This window comes from Hyperoodon ampullatus (assembly GCF_949752795.1).
Source record: "Hyperoodon ampullatus genome assembly, chromosome: 6".
Lineage (NCBI taxonomy): Eukaryota > Metazoa > Chordata > Mammalia > Artiodactyla > Ziphiidae > Hyperoodon > Hyperoodon ampullatus.
The window spans coordinates 13,150,051-13,173,684 of NC_136919.1; the positions used below are offsets into that span (position 1 = coordinate 13,150,051).

General features: G+C 57.9%; 1 protein-coding gene across 5 annotated transcripts in view; it reads right to left on the bottom strand.

The window, feature by feature from the left end:
* The window catches only part of DAB2IP (DAB2 interacting protein), a gene marked incomplete at both ends in the record, with an annotated part of 193,541 nt that overhangs the window by 28,130 nt on the left and 141,777 nt on the right, over positions 1–23,634 (bottom strand). The window contains one exon of one of the 5 annotated variants that reach the window (XM_079705910.1): positions 15,267–15,403. The exons of 3 other annotated variants lie outside the window; for them this stretch is intronic. In XM_079705910.1, the coding sequence (XP_079562036.1) occupies positions 15,267–15,403 (137 nt within the window). Of the gene's footprint in view, positions 1–15,236; positions 15,404–23,634 lie in introns of those variants that run through there. One more of the 5 variants, XM_079705909.1, reaches the window with a different exon arrangement.

Here is a 23,634-nt window from a genome sequence, read left to right on the forward strand (position 1 = left end):
GGCTAAGGCATTCTGGCTGCAGCTGGGCAGCCCTGACCCTCCCACCTCCCCAGGGGTTCTCTAAGTGGGAGGACCTGAAGCAGGGGCTGCACCCACCTCTGCAGCCCAAGCTCACTGTGGGGGGCGGGGGGCGTGGTCCAGGGAGGCCCAGTGGCTACTCCTAGATCTCCCAGGTGCTTCTGGGAGTGGAGTTGAGGGCCAGGCTCTGACCACTGCCCTATGATGGGGCAGGGCCAGTGGGCCTGTGCTCTCTGACTCACATGCAGATCGCTCAGCCTGGAGTCCACCTGCCCCTCAGCTCCCCACAAGGCTCGTGGGGGAGAGAAAGGGGCACCTATTCATCAGGCCCTGACATGCAGCTCTGGGCCCAGAGGGGAGCTGGTCTGCTGTGACCCTGCAGGGTGGGACCTCCTGGCAGAGGGGAGTGCTCCTGTGGCAGTGACTGATAAAATAGATGACTGGGGCTCAGGGAAGGAAAATGGTCACTTGGTCACTGGACCCAGCAGGCCCACCTCACAGCCTAAGATCCACCTCTTCCAGGAAGCCAGACAGCCCTGTCCCAGGCCCACAGCACAGCACCCCCTAAAACTCCACCGCAGGGACTCCTGCCCCATCAATCACCCACGGCCGGCCTCGACCCGGCCCGCTTCTGCTCCAGCCAGCATTGTTGGGCACATCCTTTCTCAACTCCAGCTCCTGCCTTCCCAGGCTGGTCAGAAGCCCATCCCGGGAGGGACCATGCTCCAAGAGGGCAGCAAGTGGGCACGGTGTCCCTACCCAGGAAGCTTGGTGGGTGCCCACTTCCACTTGGCCAGGGCACCCAGCTGGTCACTTTCAACTGCACACAACTCTGCCAGGAACACTCATCTACCCATTTCACAGAAAGGTAAGATGGGCTCAGGGAGCAGCAGTCCCTGCATCTGCCCGAGGCCCCCTGCTGGAAGGAGGACACAGGTTGGTCGGGGAGCCCAGCCCATGGCTACCCTCTGTGGTGTGGAGGTCTGTGGTCTGACACCATCGTATGCAGGGCCTCTGCTGCCCCGAGGCTGGGGTGGGAGAGAAGCTGGCCCAACACACCCACTGTGACGGGACCTCCTGTCCTATCTGGGGACCAGAGCCTCAGTCTTTGGTGAGATGGCACCAAGGAAGACATCCGTCGCAGGGGGGCTGTGCTCGTGCAGGTTGTCCCCACAGCCCAGGTCTGAGCCACTCCTCACAACAACCCTGCCAGGGACACCACACTGGGTCAGAGAGGCCACAGAACCAGGTCTCACGGCAGTGCTGTGGGCTCCACGCGCCTGGCCCTCCTTACCTGGGCCAGGCTCGCCCTGGGCTGTGCCCACAGGAAACAGCACCCACAGCACTTGGCTGAATCCTCACAAGGCTGAGAAGAGGATGCCCACCGGACCCCGGCGAGGCCTGCTTCAGAGAAGGCAGGTGACCTGTCCAGGGTCTCAGCTTCCTCCTGAAGTCACCCCTGTTCGCGCCCCAACCCCCCCAGGGGCCCTTTCCTTATCTGAAAGAGAAAGGAGGACTCTCTGTCTCAAATGGAAATAAATGGTAACACGCACACACTGAAGTGCTGGAGAGAGGGTCTGCAGGAAGACGCATTCCCCCAGGCGTTGGAGTCATGAAAAGGGGGTTTCCCATCAAGACCACGTGGGCTCATTTGCAGCCCTGCTGGCCGGGGTGCATCTGCCTGTTCCACCTCACCCTGGGCTCCTCTTCCTCAGAGGTCACGATTCCCTCAGGCAGGCCTCCAGGCACATGCAGTCCCCTCCACCTAGAAACCCCTTGTCCTATCCAACCTTCAATACCCAGCATCAGAGCCTCTTCTTCCAGGAAGCCTTCCCAGACTCCCAGGGCAGAGAGCGACCTCAAACGCTAATGTTCATTAGGCTGTGCTGGGAAGGCCTGTCACAGAGCTGTCTCCTTACCAGGGAGGGGGCTCCTCGTGGGGAGGGCTGGGTCTGGATCAGCGCTAAGATTCAGAGCCCCAGAGTTCCTGGATCAAAGCCCCAATACCGCGGGAGCTGAGGTCAGCTAAGCCTGGGGGAGGGGGAGGAGGTCAGCTGGGATGAGGACAATCCTCCCTGATTCCTCAGATGCTGTTAGTGGAAGGCGGCACAAAATGACCCAAGCGCCGGTCTTCGGGGCAGCCGCCTGCTCATGGCCAGTTCCCAGGAGCAGCACCCTGGTGCTTGCCCAGAATCTCCAAGAAACACCCCTGCTCTTGATTTATCCAGGTATGGGGCGCCCCCTCCATCTCTCCCAAGGTCAGGGGCTCATCCAACCCTCTGTGGCTGCACCCTCCACCACAGCCGCATCCTCCCGAGACCGTCCCAGACCCAGCTGATGCTCTAGACTTTCAACAGCCCCCCAGTCACTAGAGGCCCCATGTCCCCTGCAGTCCCCCCTTCCTGACCTGGACCAGCTGTTCAGGAGGCCTTTACCTGCGTCCTCCATGCCATGGAATCCTCACACTTCCTGGGAGGGGGGTGGTGCCACGATTCTCAGGTCACAGACAGGAGAGCCAAGGCCACAGGGGAGGGAGGCCTGCCCTGACCTCCTCTGCCTCTGAGAGGTCCTGGTCAGGGCCTGGGGGGCAGTGGAGGAGGGGGGCAGTGCCCTCCCACCGGATGGGCCCCTCTGCCCAACATGGTGTCACTCCTGCCCTCGGCGCTCCCCTCACAGCCTACAGAGAATCAAGTCACAGCGCTTCACCCTGGGGTGGAGCCCTCCCCGAAACTACCCCTGTCACACCACACCCTGGCAAATGACCTAGACTCTCCTTGCCAGCGGGTCCCAGGCCAGCAGGAACTCCCTCCCTCTGGGGGGACCTCTGCCCAGGCTGCTTCCTGAACCCGTCCCACCCTTCCCTCCACTCTCTGCCCGACAACAGCCTTTGTTGTCAGCGTTCAGAGCCCAGTCCGAATGCAGCCACCATCACGCTGTCCCTGGTCTCTCCAGACAGACAAGTGCTCACACCCGGGTCGGGGGGCTGAGCCCCACTCCACACCACTTTCCCACCTGTCTCCTTACCCAGTTCTCATGAGAACCCATCAGGACTGAGGTACCGCACCTCAGAAAGGCCAGGTGTCGTGCCCAAGATCGCACAGGCAGCAAGTGGCCAAGGCGGACTGGAACCCCATTCAGCAGACTCCAAGCCTAACGCGGTCCGCCCAAGCCTCGCCTTCCCATCTCCCCACAGGCGGCCACGCAGGGCCACAGCCAGCTGACCTGCTTGCCGTGACCCGCTTCGCTCCAGGTCGGGTGGAAGAGCAGCGGGGCTGGCTGGGGTCGGGCAGCCGTGCCCAGGGCCCAGGAGCCCAGGAAATGCAGGCACGCCACAGGCACGGGCGGAGCCGCTGTTGGAGATATAGCCAGGCACCAACAGCAGCCCACTGTGGGGGGGTGGGGGGCGGGCCAGGAACAAGGGGACATTGTCCTGGCTCCTGGGCCACAGCCTTATCTGATAGCCTTCCAGCCAACCCACGAGCTGCTTTTCAACTCCGTCCTTTTTTCTCTTAAAAGGTTAGTGACACAGAAGTTTCGTAAATTCCCTATTATTTCAAGGAGGGAGGAGACCTGAAAATAAAACTCGTGATAATTAAAAAGTCCTATATGACACGGGGAGGATGTTCCCAGCTACGGGTGGGGTGAGTTGAGAGTGGGATTGGATAGCCTGCAAAGTAAGAGGCTCAGAATCTCCTTCCAAACCTCAAGGGGCAGAGGGAGCTGCCATGCCTGCCCCCAGAGGGCGGGGCTGGGACCAGGAGAGGCCAATTCCAGCTCAGTCACACTGTCCCCAAATGGGCCAGCCTGGTTTGGTTCTGGAGGAGCGGGCACTCTGTCTCTGGAGGCATGCAAGCAGGAGCTGGGAGCTCTCTTTTAGATATGTCGAGGAGGCGTTGCCCGCGCTGCTTGGGGGGCTGCTGGCGTAACAGGCAGGCAGGCAGCGGAGTAAGCCCCAGGGATAAACACGCAGCCCACACACCTGCCGCTGGGAACGGGCAGGAGGGCAGCAGGCCCTAGCGCCAAGGGTGCCCGGCTGTAGGAGCAAATCTCGTCTCCATTCCCTATAAAACATACAACCATGAGTGCTTTTAACTCGTGCCACTCTCCAGGACTCAGTTTCCCCATCTCTAAGCGGGGAGAACTGAGATGCCTTCCTCCCAGGGCTGCTGTGAGCGTCAACTGAGACAAGGCAAGGAGGTGCTCGGGGGAACAGGGGTCAACGCCAGCGACCACACCAGTCACTCATGCCGGTCCCCATCCTCTTTTGTCTGCTCTAGTCACTGCCTCATGCCAGACACCCCTGTAGGAGCGTGGGCACAGCTGTGAACAAGGCTGATTAAGGGTTACGCACCGGTATCAAGGCTGACGTTTCTAGGGGAGATGACACTCCTGATGTTTGGGGTAACGAGACAGGGATTTTGCAGGCCATTCTCTGTTCCTTTCCCCTGACCACTCAGATCTCTTACCTTCTCCAGGCCTCAGTTTCCCCCATAGGCAAACAAACTACATCTAGCCAAATGCTCTGGGATGCCTCCAAAAAAATCCCCCCCAAAACAAAAATGCAATAAAGGCCCCTAATTTCTTGAAGTGAAAGGAAGAAAGAGGGTGTCTGTGGGTGGGCAGGAGACCCTGCTGAGGGGCCACTTTAGCACTTCGGCCTGTGACCCCGAGACCTGGCCTCTCACCTGCATGCCTGTGTGGTCTCACGCCACTGCCTACAGCCACAACCAGGCCTGGACGGGGCAGAAATCCTGGACAAGGTTGGTCTCCAAGGAGGAGGTGCCCACTTGAGGGCTGGCAGAACCCGTGGACTCTGGAGTCAGGTCAGAACATGCCAACCATGTTTCCACCTGTTACAGCCAGGCAGGTCCAGGAAGCTGTGCCCACAGTAGAAGCAGCCGGGTCCCGGGGCACAGTCAAGGGGAGGGCACTGACCTCCTGAGAATCAAGCAGCATGACACAAACAAGGCAGAAAGCACCCCCCCGCCCCCCGCACACCCAGAACATCCAGCGGAGCCATCTCTTTCTTCCCCAGGCCCAGCCTTGCCCTGCTGGCCTGGGAACCGGCTGCAGAGATCAGCGCTCACTCCTGGCCCCGCTGGGGTCCCAGGGGAGGGGAGAAGAATGCTGCTGCCTGGTGGCCCCCAGGACCCTGGGGAAACAGAGCCTGTCCTTAAAAGGCAGGGAGGTTGGCCGCCCTGCCTGGGAAGGCTTCCTGGGATGACAGGGCCTAGAGGCCTGGTCTCTCTCGGCCCAGGGCTCTCTCAGTCCAAGGCAGAGGGGCAGATCCCAGCAGTCACTAGAACCAGTGTGACCCCACCTGCACACTCACACTGAGCCCTGGGCTGGGAGGTGCCCGGTCCCCTGCCTCACCGTATCCCTGGGAGCCTGTGCCTTCCAGACGCCACAGGGCTGAGTTGGAAAAGGAGAGTCCACACGCCGGCAACTAAGACAGGAGGATAGGATGTCTCCTCACGTGCCACGGCTACAGCGCAGCCCGAGGCCTGGCTCCAGGGGTGCCCCGTATATGCTGAACGATCGACACTGTGGCAGCTGCTGCTGTCTCACCTGCTGAGCTACTTCAGAAACTGTGACCGAACCCCCAACATGTCAACTCCCCATTAACATAAGGGACCATATACTAACCACCACTATTCCTCCTCCCAGCCACCCGGAATCCCGTCAGCGAAACCTCCTTGCTGCCTGTTGCTGACTTGGGGAGAGGCCAGGGACATGAGGGGTGCTGCTTCTGGCCCCTGAGCTGGAGAGGCGCCCCTCAGCATCCTGACCATCCCCCATCCCACCCTTTCCAGTATAATTCTGCAGCCTAAGGGAGTTTTCAAAGAACGTTCAGGAACACATTTACCTCCCCACACCCCTCCATCTTTTTTGGGGGGGAGAGGGGAGAGCAAGGGGCACCCAGAGAGAGAAGAAACAAAAAACCTTCCATCTATTCCCCCAAGTTATCCTGCAGCCTGAATAATTTCCGGTTTTTAATCAATAGCTGTCAGACTTGTCAAATTACTTTGGGGACCACAAAGGAGTTTTTAAACATTCATAAACCTCAGCAGAAGAGCAAAGTGCCCTGAATTTTAAAAGAAGAGAATCTGAGGAACATTCGTTGAATAGGATGAGATTTGGGCAAATCGCAAGTGAGTTGAGGGCCAAGGGCTCCTGCTGCTGCTGAGTGGGGACAGCTCTCCGTCCCTTCCTGGTCCCCAGGAGAAACCGCCGAGCCCAGCCCCGGCCGCTCAGGAAGATTAAGGAGAATGACACCCCAAACCCTAAGGTCCCCTCAGCTCCCCCAGGTAAAGCACTCCCAGGCAGGAGCACAGCAGCAGCCCCATCTGGCCCACAGCCCGGCCCTCAGCTCCTCCACTAGGAAGACTCTGGAGAATGGTCAGGGCCCCGGCCGTGCTGTCCGTTCCCTGCGAGCTCAGTCTGTGCCGGTCTCCTCCTCACATGTGTGAACACGGCCCGTGCGTCCCCTTGGTCCCACAGGTCACACCGCCGGGTGTGGGACTAGTTTCTGACTCGTTCCCCCACCTCCACCCAGGACCATAAATACCAACAGCTGCCTCAGGCCCTGGGGACCCATGACCCAAGTGGGGAAGGATGATGAAACGAAAACAAAGAACGAACTGAAAACCAAGGCTTCCATTCCCCAAGGAAGCACCTTCCCTCTTGCTTATCTAATTCCTCCCAGCTCTCCACCTCCAGGAAGCCCTCCTAGGCTCAGCAGAGCCGTCCAAAGAATGTCATCTTCTCCCCTCTTACCCCTCCACCCCAGACCCAGGTGCCGTGCCAGGTGGTCTTCCGGTGCTGTGCAAGTCGTTCATGTTAGGGTGACAAGGCGATCTGGGCACTGTCCTTCCCCCATCCCTGGGCATTAAGCTTCCTACCTCAACCAAGGACCAGCCACGTGTCAACACAGCCCCAGCCCCTGGCACCATGCTGGTTGATGACTGGTCTAATGTGGTGAGGCCTCCTTCCTTAAAAACAAACACACGTAAACATAAAGTTCTGTGACTTTGGTCAAATTAAATAACCTGCACGTCTCAGTTTCCTTATCTGTAAAATGGGGAGGACATCACCCTTGGTGCTACAGGTGTAACCTGACACGCAGGGAGCCCTGCCTTATCCCGGGCATTCTGCCCTTTCCCACCTTGCAGCACTTCTCCTTTAAGTAGGCGCCTCCAAGTCCCCATTTAAGGAGAGACGGGCACCCTAGGTTCTAGCAGCAATGCCCATCTCCTGTCCCGCCACCACTTAGGACAGGGGGGCTCTGTGGTCTCAGGGAGACGAGGCAAAGACACGAAGGGGAAGGGGCATGGGCCAAGGGAGCACAGACCTCGGGTTGGCCTCTCCTGCACCTCAGTTTTCTCACCTGACAAGTGGGCTGCGCTGCCCTCCTCCCAGAGCCTGATGGAGGTCTGATATGCGAACACCCCCCCACGCCTGGTTTGAGCTAATCCAGCGCCCCAGTATATAGTTACTGAGTGCTTCCAGCATGCCGGCGCTAAGCCTGGGGGCCTTGGGACCCCAGCTCCCCATCCTCCCAAAGCCTGGTGTCTGGGAGTCCCAGCAGGGCATCAGAGCTCCGCTTCCCAGACTGAAACTCACAGGAGACAGCCAGGAGTGCTCAACAGCAGCAAAAAAGCAGGAGCGGGGGCAGGGGGGGGCTGCCAATAAGCCACAGGCTCCCAGGAAGCCAGCAGAGGCAAAAAGCATGTCAAAAGCAGGGCGTGGCTGCCGGGTTCTTCCTGCTCCTAGTGACCCATCCGTGGCTCTCCAGCTCCCGCCTCACCCATGAAAGCACACACACCTGGCACGTGCACCAGGCAGGCCCTGGCTCCGCGTTTTTTGGGGTTTTTTTGCAATACGCAGGCCTCTCACTGCTGTGGCCTCTCCCGTTGCGGAGCACAGGCTCCGGACACGCAGGCTCAGCGGCCATGGCTCACAGGCCCAGCTGCTCCGCGGCATGTGGGATCTTTCCAGACCGGGGCACGAACCCGTGTCCCCTGCTTCGGCAGGCGGACTCTCAACCACTGCGCCACCAGGGAAGCCCTGGCTCCGCGTTTAGTGGACTCCATTGCTCACGTGGCCCAGCCGCCCAACTACAGTTAAGGAAACATGCTCTGAAGCCGTGAGGGGCTTCCCAAGGCCAGAGAGTGTGCCCGACTCCAAGAGCCCACCCTCTTTCCCCCCCCACCCCCTCTCCCGCTGACTCCAGGATAAGCTAGCCCTGCCTGTCATTTGCCACTGGCCCACAGGATTCCAACCAGCAATGCCTTAAATACAGCCTCCAAGGTGCGTCCCAACCCAGCCACACTGGGCTGCGCACGTACGCCCAGAACGCGCCCAGCAGCAAGTGCGCCTTATCCATCAATGCCCAGCTCGAAGACCACCACCTCCATGCCGCCCGCCCACCCCCACCCCCACCCCCAGCAGAACCGACACCTCCCTCCAGGGTTTCCCCTAAGCACTCCACCCCTGCGAAGTGGAGGCTCAGGGAGGGAGGTCCAGCAGCTTGCCCAAGTTCACAGGTCACAGGCACCAGGGCAGGGCTGGAGGCCTGGCATCTGGGCTCCAACTCCAAATTCCTTTCACTGCCTGTCAACGCCTCAGGCTTTCACCAAACCTACAGAGATTGTGTGATTAAATGCACCAACTTTCAAGTAACTTAGAAAAATCGTGGGTCACCAGAACTCCACTGAGCCCTGCCTTTGTCACCTCCCGTGTCACCTGTCTGGAAAATGGTGAGAAGGACACCTAGCTGGTAGGAGTCTGATCCACCGGCAGCAGCCCAGCAGTGGTAGTGAACGTGGGCAGGACTAAGGGACACAGAGACTTGTAAGAAGCCAGGCAAAAGGCTGGCACTTCACAGCAGCGGCTCATTTGCCCCTCACAACCCCTCCACAGGACAGTGTGTGACAAGCCAAACCCCCGACTTCTCTGGTAGAGACTGCCGCATCACAGGGGCCTGGCTCCGGACAACTGTTTCAAACATTTAAGATGGAGCAAAACATACCCCAGGCTCAGACACACCGCCGGCCTGCAGGCCAAGGGATCAGGGAACAGACAGAGGCAGGGAGAAGGAGGGAAACAGAAGAGTCCAGCTGGGGCCCGGGGCTGGGGCAGGGATGACACAGCCTCCAAATCCCAGTGCAGCCCCACCCAGGGCAGCCCCAGGCTCGGCGACTCGGAGCAAAGGCCAAGCTCATTTCCTGGTTCGGTTCTCGGTGCAGCCACAGAGACCACTAGACCTGCTCGCGGAAAGGAGCCACTGACACTGGGTTTCCTCTCTTTCAAATACTAAAAACAGCAACACCACTCCTCGGTTTCTCGCTTTTTGTCGGGCCATCCTAATTGCTTCCACATTCTGGGCCGGTGGTGGAGGTCCACAGAGAGCCAGAGGCACCATCGCTGGGGAATGACTGAGTCCCTCCCGAAACCGGGCATCCTCTCTGACCGGCCGCTCCCACCAGCCTCAGTTCTCCCTGGGCCCAGGAGGCTGGTCAGGGGCCGAGACTGGCAGCCTCCCTCCTGGCCTTCTTTCCTGGCCTCCCTCACCCCAACCTCCGCTCAGGCCATCAGGTCACTCACCATCCCTCAGCGCGGCCACCAGGCTCTCCAGGCCCAGGCCAGCCACCCCGCTGCCCGCTGTCCCACACCAGGCCCAGCCAGTCCAGCCCTGCTCTGGTCCTAGACATACCATTCCAGCCCTGTCCGCTGGGACTGATCATGGCTAGTCAAACAAAGGCTAAGTTCCAACTCTCTGTAATGTGCTTTTAAAGGGCCAGTGTCCCACTTGGGTTGCTGGGGACTTAAAGACACACCTCCCTTTTTCTGTACAGGAAACAAGACAGCAAAAACCCCAAAATCCCTCAGAAGTCACGATCAGATTAGAGGCCTTGGAAAGATTTTAGACAAAATGCACAATAGTAAAAATCCGAATTTCATCTGAAGAACCCCCAAAACCCCCAAACAAGGAGGCTACATCTCAAGAGTAAGAGTGGGAAGGGCAGAGTTTTTAAGCACTCACAACGGGCCAGCACAGCACTCAGCACTTCACAGCAGCGTCTCATTACTCCTCACAGCCACGCCACAAGACAGGCAGAAGCTGGACCCATCTTACGGAGGAGGAAGCTGCGGCGGGCAGAGGCTCCCGACTCGCCCAGGATGGCACAGAGCAGCCCAGCCAGGGCCCAGCCACGTGAGGTCAGCCAAAGCCAGGCTCCTTCTCCCACCTGCTCCCTCCAGAGGCCCCTCCTGTTCCATATCGACTAGCATCTTGCCTTCAAACACGCAGGAGAGGAGGAGGAATCATTTGTCGCAGGTGCCCAAACACTGGGCTTTCAGTCTAGGCCTCAAAACCTTGTGAGGTCGGTTCTACTCTTTCCCCCTTCTCACAGATGAGAAGATTGGAAATCATGAGGCACAGGAAAGGCAAGGAGAGGGAGGAGAAAAGAGGGGGTCCGCAGCCCCTGCAGGGGTGGGGCATCCGACAGCCAGGCCTTCGTCCCTTCCCAAACAGGCTCTACAGTCAGAGGGGGTAGGTAAGGGAGCCGTCCTTCCAACCTCAGGGTTCAGGCAAGCAGACCAAGGTCCAAAGGAAGGGAAGAGGCGGGGCTGCAGGGATGGGGGCTCTCCTGGGGCCCCTAGGCTCCAAGGGTGGGCAGCGGAGAAGAAAGGAGAGACGTGACTGCCTGGGCCTCAGTACCTGGTCTAGCAAGCCCTGCAAGAAAGATGGGTCATTTCCGGGCACCAGGAGTGGTTGGGCAGCCCACAGGTGCTGTACAGCCATCCTATTAGAAAGGCCAAGGCCAGGGGGAGTCCTCAGACCTAACTCTGCAGAGGCCAGGTCATTCAAGGATTTACCACCCTCAGTACGTTTCTATGGAGCCTGGCAGTCAAGTAAAGTCTGAAGCCGTGTAGCCTGGTGGTTCAGAACATGAGCTCTGAAGCCAGACTGTTCAAATCTGGACTGTGCCACTAGCGACCTTCTGTTCTTGGACAAGTCATGTCACCTCTCTGGGACTGTTTCGCCCTCTGCAATAATAATAGTACTCAGCCTCACGGGCTTGCTGTGAGGAGTCAGTGAGTTACAGAACAAAGCCTGGCTTCCAGCGAGCACTTAATAAAGACTGGCAGGTTTAGCTACGATGAAGGACGCTGCCCCAGGATATGCTGGGAGACACAAAGCGGGAAACTAGCTTCCTGGGTAGTGACCCTGGGAAAGTCACATCTTTCTCTGGGCCGCAGTTTATTTCTGTAAGGAGGGGGTCCACCTGGGAGACCCTCAGTGACTACCAGGAAAGACCACCCTCTAGCACGTCGTCCCAGATGCCCACCGTCCTCCAGAAGCATCCAGGTCGTAAGGCCATAAAGGCTGAGAAAGGCTGGGCTGTAGCCTGAATTCTCTGCAACGTAAAAACAGCCTGCCTCTGGCCCACCCCACCCCCCAGGCTAACCGGGGTCTGCTGGGTAGGGAGAGGGTGCAAGGGCGCAAAGCCGCATGGCCTGTCAGGAGGCAGCATAAGGCATCACCTCTCCAGGTAGAGCCCAGCCCCACCCAGGCAGCTCTGGACCTCAGTCTCCCCACTCCCTAGTGAGGGGCAGGCCCTCGCCTCCTCAGGTGTCTCCCAGGGGACTTGCTGCAGCTGAGCCGGCTTTCCATATCACGGAGTTTAGCAGCCCTGCAAGCCACGCCACACCTGCGGCATACAGAGCCTCCCAGAAGCTGTGGGCTCCCTGGGCCCCAAGAGCCCCCAAAGTTTGATCAAGTTCAAGGTCTGCCTCTTTCTATCTTCCTGGAGCCCAAAGCAACTGGTGTGTGCGCTTGGGGAGGGGGCGGGGGGAAGGGGGAGAGAGAACTAGAGAAAACAGGGGCCACGAGGCAGGAGGCACGCCTTGCAGCCCCAGCAGAGCATATGGCCACTATTCCTGAGGGGCAGTGGGGGACCAGGCCCCTCACACCCACCATCACCTCCTCATCTATAGGGTTAGTCAGTCAGTCAGGAGCGGCGCGACTGGGAGGTCTGCAGGGCTGGGTGGCAATTCTAGTTGTGTTACTTAGCAACTGTGGGACTTTGGGCAAGTTCTTCCCCTTTCCTGAACCTCCGTTTCCTCAGGTACAAAATGAGGAAATACCCTATCCTCGGAAGATAACAGGCGGAAAAACCCTGGTTAACCAGATGCCGAGAAAGCATTTAACAAAACCACTTGGGAACCCAAAGACTCAAATATCTGGGTGTCATTCATTCAACAGGAGCATCAGAGCTTAGGTTGTCCCCAACCCTACACTGTCTCCCCAATAAGCCAAACACATTCTAACCCGCACTCCGACCCCGCCACACAGCCAAGCACTGCGGGGAGGTCAAGGTCCCAGCCACCCAAATATTCTGAAATAGACCTCAGACTTCTCCGGAGGCCAAACACACCAAGGAACCTTCCAGAGCAAAGCCACCGGTGCAAACCAAGTCCAGCTCTCAGCTCTGGGAAGGGCGGAAGGGCCCTCTGCGGAAAGCCAGGTGCACAGAGCTCTTCCTTAGGCGCCCCGGACTCAGAGAGATGGGGCAGGGAGTCGGGGAGGACAGGGCTGGGTGACTGCAGAGCGGAAAGCGAGCCACTACAGGGTGGGTAGCGAGCCCTCCAGGGAGAGAGGGAGACAGAGCTCAGAGAGCTATTGAAGACCACTGCGGGGGGTGGGGCCCAATCCAGCCCTCCCCAGTCCGGATCTCTAGGGATTCCGCTCAGAGGCTCCTGATGCAGGCCCAAGGTGGGGTCCCACGGCTGGTACACGGAGACCAGGACCCGGGACGTGTGAGGTCTCACCTGACCCTCCTCGGCTTCCCGGACGGGCCGCTCGCCCTGCGCTTCTCAGGCCCTGCCGCCTCCTCTTCTACTCACTTCCTTTCTACTCAACACACCTGGCCTGACCCCAGTGCTTCTCCCAAAGGTCCCCACAGGCCTTCGTGTGACCAAAGCCAACCGCAGTTCCTGTCCGCTCCGTACGCAATAGGACAGCTAGTTCCCTCCCTGAAACCCAGGCCACCACCCCCTCTGAGGTGCCTCCCCTCCCTCCCAGGCCACTGCCCTGCTTTCCCAGTACCGCACCACCTTTCCGCCAGGTGCTGGAGTTTCTCAGGCTCTGACGTGGGTGCACTCTCCTTCAGTAAAACACTCTCCTTTGGTGATCGCATCCACGCCTTAGCTTTAAACACCTCCAGGGCTCAAGACTCCAAAGTTTCTATCCCAGCCCTCCCCTCCTCTGCGCTCCAGACTCACAGATCTAAATGCCAACGCCTCACAGAACCTCAAATCTGAAATGTCCAAAGTGGAGCTTTGTCTCAGCAGCTTAAGTAAGCTAGGAGTCTCAGAAGCCAGCCACCCTCCCTTTCCTTGGCCTCCAGAACCCAATCCATCAGCAAATCCTACCACTACGGCCTCTAAAATCTCTCACACCTGTCCACGCCTCTTCACCGGCCTTACCCCGCCTCCCTACCCAGGAGTCAGAGGGACCCTTTAGAAAGGCGAATCAGATTATTTAACTCCTGGGCTAAGAACCCTCCAGTGACCCCCTACAGCAATTTGAATAAATCCGAACTCCTCCCCAGGGAAAGAAGTGCGCTGAGAGTGACTGGCCTACCCTCTGATCTCATCTGGCAATCCCCATCCCCCAGCTGGAAGCCATTGCTTTCCTGCCCTCGGGGACTTTGCACTCACCGCTCCCTCAGTCAGGAGCGCTAGTTCCACCCCCTTCTCCTAAAGGCTGGCTTCAGGAGGCCGGTGGAGCTCAGTCCTCCCCCGGACCGCCCCCGCCCTGGCTACAACAGGTCCTGCCCCACCCCCATTACTCCCCACGGAAACACTTGGCTGTTTCCTTCACATCATCTTGTTCGTTCAGCCAGCAAATATTTATTAAGTGCAAACACCGAGCCAGACACTATTTTAGGCACTGGGAATCCAGGTGCTGAACAAAGCAGACAAAAATCCTGACTGATATCACCCCATGTGGAATTACCGATTTGTTTCTCCACTCACTTCTGATTGACTGTCTCTCCTGCCAGAAGGGAAGCTCTGTTGTCTTTCCGCATCCTAAGGGAGGGTCTGGCAACAACTCAGTAAGTATTTATGAAATAAATATGCAAAAACTAAGAAACAAAGAACAGGACAGCAAGAGAACCAAACCCAGAAAGACACAAGAAGTCAAGAGCCACGCCTTCGCTGCCTTAAGGCAGATGCCTCTCACTACCCCGGGGGCCTCAGGTGAGCAGGAAGGCTTCTGTGACACCCCAACCCTCCTAGGGGACAGACTAGATGCACAGTGGCAGCTGGTTAACTGTGGAGAAGAGGCATGACTGCAGGCATGCGCGGTCAGGGAGGGCTCCTAGAGAGGTGAAATCTGAACACGGCCAAGCCCCACCCCGCCCCCCAAACCTAGGGAGAGGCAGGAAAACAAACTTGTGTTTTAGGGCTCTGATGTTCTTTGCTCGAGTAGAAAACAAGGAAAAAACCTTGCTCCAAAAAACCCTTTACTTTTTATTAGTGTCTGGATCAATGAAAGTTTGGGGATTAAAGCCTCCCTCCTGCAATACTAACCGTCAGAGAGACAGCCTAGGATTATTAAATCTGTCTCCAAGAGGCAGTGGCTAGGAGCCCCCGCGGCTTCACCCTGCTCCTCACCTGCGCTGGGAGGCCCAGACTAAGCGGACAGTAGCCCGAGGGCCCTCACTGGCTCCTCAGCTTGGGGTCAAAGCCCCCTCCCCACAGCCCACCTTGCCAACCCCACCAGCTCCCTGGGCCTAGATCTCCTTCCCCACAGCTTTGCCTGCCTGCTTCCACCTCCTTGGTCCTCCGCTCAGTGGGCTTCTCTCCACCCGGATCCCTAAGACTTGAATCTCCCGGGAGGACTGGGCCTGGTTCCCAGGAGGAAGGAGCCAGTCAAGCAACCCAGCCCCCACCTTCCCCCATCCTTCCAAGCAGGTGAGGGTCTCCCATTCTTGCCCCGAGGCCAGCGTGAAAACCAGGCTGCTCGGGAGGGGCTGTGGGGCATCAACAAGGCCCTGGCCGGAGAGTGGGTGGGCTCCCAGGGCTGGGCCCCCTTGGAGAAACAGCTCCACACCCTCCAGCCTCCACCCACAGCCATCGAGGTGCCCACCCACAGGGCAAGAAGTTTCCTGCACCCCCTTCCCCAAGCAGAGCCACCCACAGACCTTGGCGGTGGGACAGGCCTCTGGGCTGACCCTGGTCTGGGCACCAGGGGCCTGGTAGCCAGATCTGGCTTTCGAGGACGGCCGGGTCTCCACAGAGCAGCTCCTCCGGCCCGGCCCAGGATCTTGCCGAGGTTATCACCGAGGAGTCCGAGGCCACAGAGGCCCATTCCTGAGGATGGCGGGCACCCAGGTGCCTCTCCTGGCCAGATCGGGGGACCTCTCAGTCCAGGCCAGCATCTAAGAGGCGTGACCAGGCAGGTTTCCCCTTCCCGCAAAGCACGTGCTGACTCTGTCTTCCAAGTTGAAATTTCAGAAACGACTTAAAAAAACACATAGGTGACAACGTCTAGAGGTTTCCGGGTCCTCCACGGAACAAGTGGAAAATTACAGTCTTCCATACAGGTAATCACATGGCACAAACTTCAGGTCCAAGAAGTCTAGAAAGACGCACTTTCAACCACGAGCAGGTCGCCCTCCAAAGGCACCTGGGCGGGGTGCGGGCCCTGGGACCGAGCTCCAGGTCCGGGAGGCTGGAACAAGGCTCGCAGAGTCTCAGGCTCCTCCCCAAAGCGCTGACTCCGCCCAGGGTCATACCCCGCCCGAGTCCCGCCTCCGGGCCTTTGCACTTGCCGTTCCCGCCGCTTGGCCCCGGCTCTAGGCCAGGCTGGTTTTTCCTCTCTCTCATTCTGCTCTCAGATCAACTGTCGCGCGCGTCCTAGTAGAGGTCGTTCTAACCAAAGGAGCAACTTCCACCCCCACCCCAAGTTATCACTCATCTTCACTTTCCTCATGGTACTGATATGAAACAAGCTGGGGCCCCCTCCTCCCACCTGGAGAACGTCCAGGCCTGTTCACCTGGTAGGCCCGGCACACCTCGGGCCAGTGCCTGGCACAAAGTAGGCACTAACAGATGTCCTGATCGAATACCAGTGTCCTTCTGGCTGGCCTGAGACAGGCCAGCCAAAGCTAAGTGGGAGCTGGGGTGACCATAAGACTCGGGGGCGCGCCGAAACCACCTCTCCCGCATCCGGCTCCTGGAGCGTTCCAGGCTCCGACCCCGCGGCGCCACGCCCCTCGCACTCCAGGCCGGAAGCGGCCGGCTCCGCCCCCGAAGCCCCGCCCCCAGCCCCCACCACCGCCCCCGAGCCGCTGGCCCTGCCTTCCCAGGCCCGGCGGCAGGGGACATTCCGCGGCCAGCTGCCCCCAGCTGCAACCGCTCTCCGCCCCAACCCGCCGCTGTGCTCCGGACGCGGGCGGGGACGAGGCCCGGCCCACCCCCCACTGCCCGCGGAGGCCCCGCTGGAGTTCGTCGGGCTCAGAGCAGCAGTCCCGAGGCTCCCACCCACCCCTAGGGCCAGTACCCTCCCTCTCCCGCACTTCCATTCGGACATTTAAAAAATGCGAACAGAAACGGAGGTGCAGACAAAGCCGGGGATTTGCCTACTACGGTCACCCAGTCAAACGGGGCTCCCGACTCTCTGCACCGACTCCTTGGAGCTATACCTTTTGGGAAGAACTGGGTTCAAGCTCCCTCTCAGGGCGGTTGCTCTCCTGTGTCCGGGGCTGGGCCAGCAGGACAGAGGGGGAGGGTTAAGTGCCGGAGGGAAGAGACAAGGGGGTGAGCTGCGCAGGTCTGTGAATGCTACAGGACCTCAGGGGCAGTCAGACCCAGGAGCCCAAATGCTGCCCCACCCGCTGGCCTGGGGGGTTCATCCTTGGGTCACCCTGACAGGGCCCTTACTGAACTGAAAATCCCTCTGGGAAAGGCACACCCAGCCAACCTGACATTTTTGCCTGGGGTTACCCACTGTGCCATCCTGCTTGAAAAGCCACAGCAATGTTTTCCAAGTATTGAGCCTCTGCCACACACAGGGAATCACACACCTCCCTTAACAGCCACCACCTGGAGGGGCTAATCAAAGTAGAGTGGCTGCTGCATAACTTTCTGGTGCAACTGGATTATGGAATCCAATCCCTCCATGTAAATGCGGATAAACAGGCCGGTGGGAGAATAGCGCCCCTGCCTGGGGTCCTGCCTACTCCATAGCCTCTATACCAGAGGCTCACAAGCCCCAGTTCAGTCCATGGATATTTCAGCCTGCTCCAGACCCTCAGCAACAACTGAGCTCCTATTAAGTGCCAGACCGTCAGGCACCTACTGTGTGCAGGTAGGCAGCACTCTGGCTGGGGTACCTGCAGGGCTGGTGAAGAGGTCTGACTGTAACCCCACAGCAGCCCCCAACCTGGGAAGTAACTCACTCCGACCCCTGCTGTGTCCTTGCTTGGGCTCAGCTCTGTTCTGAGCACAGGTGATCCTGACCACAGGTAATCCAACAAAACCCGCCCCCTCTCCATCTGCATCTGCTCACACCCCCAAAGCCCAGAGAACTCTTAGCCAGAGGTGCACTTATGGTGGTGGTTCCCTTCCTTCTGAGGTGAGGTTTCCCCTCGCAGCTTCATCTGGGTCTACCCAATGACTTAATAAAATTTCAAAACAGGGGAGAGGTGAGGCCGTAGTCACCAAGGGAGGCCCTAGGGCAGAAGCCCCTTTGGCTCCCAGAGCATCCAAGGCACCAGAGATGGAGGGGACAGAGCCCATCTCCGAGCACTCCTCCAGGGCGCAGGCCCCAAGCAGGCCTCCCACTTGAACTCAATAATGGCAATAAACAGGTAAGGCAGATACTGTAACCACTTTACAAATGAAGAAATCAAGTCTAGAGAAGCTCAATCACTTGCACAAGTTGGCCCAGCCACATCTGAAAGTACAATAGATGTGCCTCACCCCAGACAGCCATTTGTACCTATTTACTGGTCCCCTCTTATCTCCCTCTCTAATTCTAATACCCCCTCCTCCAGGGAGCCACCCCCAGATTTCCCCCAGGCAGGAAGCCACCCCCACTGGTTGATCCACACAGTTCTAATGTCTTTCTATAACAAAACAGGCCCCTATGACAGGTCCTCTCCCTCTGCATGACAGTGTCACAGGAGGGGGGTCACAAGCTGAAAAGAAACGAGCCTGTATCTGGGGTTCAGAAGATGTACTAACCAGCTATTTGACCTTGAATAAGGTGCTTCCTCCTTACCCTTCTAGCCTCAGCTCAGGGGACGGCATAACCTCTTGCAAGCTGCTTTCAGAGCCATCTTGAATAATATGTGAAAGGGAGTGAGAACACAGTGAGCGTCCTTGGAATTTCAGCAACTGACCCCGTGCCTCCTGGTTCCAGTGCCCCCAGTGACCAGGTCTCCCGAATCATTAGGCCCCATCCACCCACTGCACACTCCTCACCTTCACACCCCCCCCCACCAGCCAGCCACAGGCCCTCCTCTTCTGCTCTTCCCCAGGCATCCCTGCCCCCTCTCATGGCTATGCCTCTGCTCCCACTGACCTCCCCTCCTGCCCCCATCTCCAATTCTCATTCACCTTTCAAGGCCCAGCTTAACTGCCCCACCTCAGGGAAGCCTTTCCCAGTGTCCCCAGGCCCAGGAAGTATGCGATCTCTCCCTCTCTTCCTGAATTCCCAGTCCTCCTCCCTTTCTCCTGGGTCCTGCTGCCTGTCCTGTCAGGCCCTCCTTGGGGTCTATTCATCTCTGGTTCTTCAAGTCCTAGGACTCAGTAAATGTGTGACGGACCTCTTCTCCCAAAAGCTCAGAGCCCAGATGTCTCATGACCTTTCAGATCTGAAGGTGTCTCACCAACTGGGCCAGGCGCTGTGGGAGACTCTGGAACCTACCTTCCTCAAGGAGCTTCCCATTTCCTGGGGTACAAGGGAGCCAGCCCCAAGACTGTCAAGGTGCACTTCCAGGCAATGCTTGTATATCCCCTTGGGGAGAGAGATACTCACATCCTGGGAGGGAGGACTTTTCTTGTGACCACAGCACTCTCCTTTCCAGAGGCTGTGTAGAGGGCGGGAGGCCCTTTGCGGCCTACCCAGAACTCCCTCAGCCAGAGGAGGGCGCTGCTGTAACCTACTGCCTCCATCCAGGTGAGTCTGCAGGCCAGAAGCAGGCACAAGACCGAAGAGGGATGCCCCGCAGAGGACAGTCAGCCCCAGGCCCTGGCTGTTCATGGACAAGGACTTTTGAAGAGACCACAACTGTACTCAGCTGAAGCTGAGAAACAAACTTGGTATTAGACTGAGGGCCAACTCTGGGTAGCGGTTTCAATGTGCCCCAGCTGTTAATTTATGTGAACACATCTATGCTTGTGTGGTTTTATCATCACCAACAAGCAACAAATGTGTCCTGGCACCTGCTATGTGCCAGGCCCAGTGCTAGGTATTTTACATACATTACCTTCTTAATCTTCCAAAGAGCCATAAGCTGTGGGTATCCACAGGGATATTTTACTAAAATGAAGCTGAAGCACAGAGAGGTTGGAAAAGTTGCTCAAGGTCACACAGCTAGTTACCGGTAGGAGCTGCAATTCCAGGCCCCTCAAGAATCTGGTCGCAGCCTGTTTTCCTGGCGTGAGCTGCCAGCGCTCACCATTCCAGAGCCTCTGTTCTCCGTCCCCACCCCTCAAGCTCCCCACTCCCTTTGTTTTGTGCCATGGGTGGGGGGCGGGTTGGGAGGGTGTTAATGTACATTGTCAGCCTGCAGCCTCCCAACTCCCTTCCCCTCTCCACCTGCTCAGACCCCCTCCTCCCTCCCCATAGGCCGGCTGGGCTCCGGCCCTCTGGCTGCCTCCCCCCACCAGCCTGGCTGCATCTACCCCATCTGCCAGGCCCCCAACCACTGTCTTGTGGTAATGACTTCAGCTGGCAGAGAATCCCGGAAGCTTTCCCCCCACAGCGACGTTGACACACGTTCACTCAAAAACCCTAATGTTTCCATCAAAGCGTTTAGGGGGAGTAAATTCCTACCCATGTGATGCCTCCTGGGAAAAACACAGAGTGAATTTACTCAACAGGCAATGAGACGTGGTCAGCACTTCTCTTTCTTGGTTGTCACGGTGCCAAGTCCTGGGCAACAACCCGCGTGGTGGTCCAGGACCTGAGCGCTATCAAGGGGAGAGGGGAGGGGACGGTCCCAGCGCACGAGCCTGTGACTGCTGCCCTGGCTGCACAGGACGCTGGGCCAGTTTGTGATCAAGACCCCCTCATCCCTAAGCCCCTCCCCAGAGACTCCAGTGCTACTCCCTGAGCTCCCACCAGAGCCCGGCTTCTGTGTCTCTGGCTGGGTCACCTACTGCCTAGGCCCCAAGCCCTGTCGCCGCAGCCACCACCCCACCAGGTCTACACCAGGCCAAGGTCACACACGCCCCCTAACGTCACAACTCTGAAAGGTCAGGGAATTCAAACTTCCCTGAACCGACCCCTTAACCCTGCCCCAGCCCCTGGAACCGGAGATGGGGATGCAGCGGGGAGGCCCTGCACCACCTCCAGGCTCTAACGCTGCCAAAAGGGGAGGTACAACGCCAGGCACTGGGACCTGGGGTTCCTAACTCGTCCCAGCTCCACCACTGGGAACTGGAATAACCATGAGGCCGGAGCAGCAGAGAAGATGGAGGTAGTGAGGCGAGGCCCACAGGCCACCGCCCTGTCCGCACTTCTCCATGTAAGCAGACAGCAATTCTGCAACAAGACGGCGCTTACAACCCTTCCCGCGATCCCCCAGAGCCCCGCTCTTAGAGGTTCCCTGCTTCTAGGGAGTGGAGCGCAAGCGTCTGATTTGATTTTCTCCACATGTTTTCTGAGAATCTGTTGCAGCACTGCCGTGTCTGACACTACTGGCCTCCGCTCCATGACGTGCGTCGGAGGGAGGCATCACTATTCCTATTTTACAGATGGGAAAACAGGCCCACCAAGGTTAAACATCCAGCCCAAGGCCACACATCTAGACAGGGAGTGACACCAGGACACAGGCAGGTCAACAAGACACGCGGTTTCTGCCCTCAAGAAGTTGGCAGTCCAGCGGGGGAGGGGTGCGTACAGCCATTAGCGCCAAACAAAAACACACTTAACAGGCCGTGGGCCCCCGAGGAAGCTGCGAAAGTATCCAGAGCCAGAGCAGGGCCTGGCCCAACAGAGGACCTATAATGACGGCAGGAACAGTTCCGGTTTGAGGGTAAGGAATTGGGAAAGGCTTCACGGAGAGGAGGGCATCCCAGTAGAGCCTCCTCCTGAGATCTGGGACCCCCACCAACCTCTGTCCTTGGCACACCGTGCAAGGAAAGGAGTGTGGACAGACGGGTTAACTGGGGGCAGGCCCCTGGCACACTGTGTCACGTTTACATCGTGACTGCCTGGCCCCAGGAGGTGTGTCAAGTTCTTTGCCTCATTTACAAGACGGGGAGACAGACGTGCAGAGCAGTCAAGTGCTCTGTCCCGAGTAACACGGCTAGTAAGGTCCCTGTCGTGTCTGGCTCAAGGCCTGCCTTTCCAGAAAGCACTTAACTTCTCTGGGTGTCTGTTTGCTCATCTGTAAGGCACTCCACTGTCAGAATCGCCTCCACTGCAGACTGCAGTTGGGCAGCCTAGGTTTGGAAGGTGGTAGCCATGTGACTGCGGACCCCGCTCCTGCAGCCTGTTGGGTGAACGAGCAGAGGGGGCTCCCCTCCTTCAGAGTCAAGTTTTCCAAGGAACGGCCACCGATAACGGAGTTCTAACTGGTGAGCCTGGTGGCACGGAGCCCAGCAACACAGCCAGTGGGTGCTGCTGTTGCAGGGGAAAGAGCTGAGCACAGCGAATATAGCCGTTGACCCAATTCAGTTCCGTTCTGTCTTCGAGAAAATAATTGAGTTTAAATGAATAGGCTTCCCATGTCCCCTCTGGTCTCGGGGAGGGTGGAAAAGGAGAGGGGGAGACAGGAACACCTCCCTGGGCTCACGGTTGGTTATTTTTGAGTCATTAGGCCTGTGAAAGGTTTCCTTCTTGCCTTGGCGGACAGTGGAGCTGGACATGGCTGGGAGGCAGCGAGGCAGAGTGGAAACCACACAAGGTGGACGGTGAGGATGGAGGGTTAAGGCCTAGCTGACAACAGCCTTGTGGAGTGGCCCACTGGGATCCCAGGCTCGTCATCTCTAGAATGGGAACCCTATGCCCCCATGCACCCCTCCCAGGATCACTGGGAAGAGCTAGTGCAGGCTAAGCAAACTCGAAGGCCTTCTGGGGAGTAAAAGGAGTCTGAGATGAACTGCAGAGGCTGGTTCTCTGCCCTGCAGGAATACAGTCACAACGCTGCCACATCTGTTTGTTCAAGAAAAGCCAGAAATCCAGATTTTTCTGGTGAATGTTTTGGGAGTGCTTAAATATGGGGAACTGATTTTTTTTAAAAGCACCAAAAAACACCTTTCACCCTCCCAGACCAAATGAAACCTGCCTGTGGGCTACACACGGCCACGAGCCACCCATGTGCAACCTCCGACTTAGTGACAACACGTGTAAAGCCAGTTAGGACATGCTGGTGTCCTCCCATCTGTTTACTGTCTCATAATTTTCTTTGGCAGTGAGGCCAAGCCCAGCCCTGCTTGAGTGGGAGAGGAGAGCGACACTGTCCTCTCCTCAAGACCTCAGGGGAGGCTGAGGGGCCGCTTCCCCGCCCCGCCCCCCCCCCACACACACACTGTGGGCAGGTAGGTGGGGACGCGGGGCTGGCTTTACCCTAGAAGTTAGAGATCCTGGGCTCGCCTCCTGCACAGCCCTCAATAGCCTGTTAGGGTCTCAGCTTCCTCTTCAGCAGAAACAGGGGGGTTTCTGAGGGGGCCAAATGAGAAAGAGATAGAGTGAGCCTGTGTGTCAAGTCTCCCCAGAGAAGAAGTGCCGCAGGGTGGAAGAAGCGCGAGAGTTAGCGAGACCTCGGGTCTTTTCCCCAACTGCCAGCTCGTGGCTGTGTGCGCCCAGGGAAGTTACCTAACCTCTCTGTACCTCAGTTTCATCCTCTATATACAGGAGATAAGAATCTCTGGGACACAGAGCTGTTGTGAAGATTAAATGAGATGATGACTGTCAAGTGCCTGGTAGGATGCCCCCCACGTAGCAAGGGGGCAAAAAATGATAGGCGTTATTATTATCGTTCTTGTTATCTTCAGTGAAAAGCATGCCAGAGAATTCTGACTGGGTGATTACAATAATGTGGCACAGCCTGGCAAACTTGTTGTTAACAGATGAGGCCACCTATAATTAGCACGATCATTACGTATGCAAATGGCGTGGCTGAGATGCTGGAGCAGGGTGTCCTTTGAAGTGTGCTAAGTAATCCCCTCCCCTGGCCGCCTGCCCTCCCCAAATCTTGTTTACACTATTAATTCCATTAGCAAACATTTTTTTAATAAAGCAAGACAGAATGCCAAACTAGTATATATGCAAATCAAGGAGGTTTAAAACCATTTGACCCTTGCTGCCCACTGCGGGGGGGCGGGGGGGCTCTCTGTGGAGGCCCGTGCCCCACCTGGAATTGT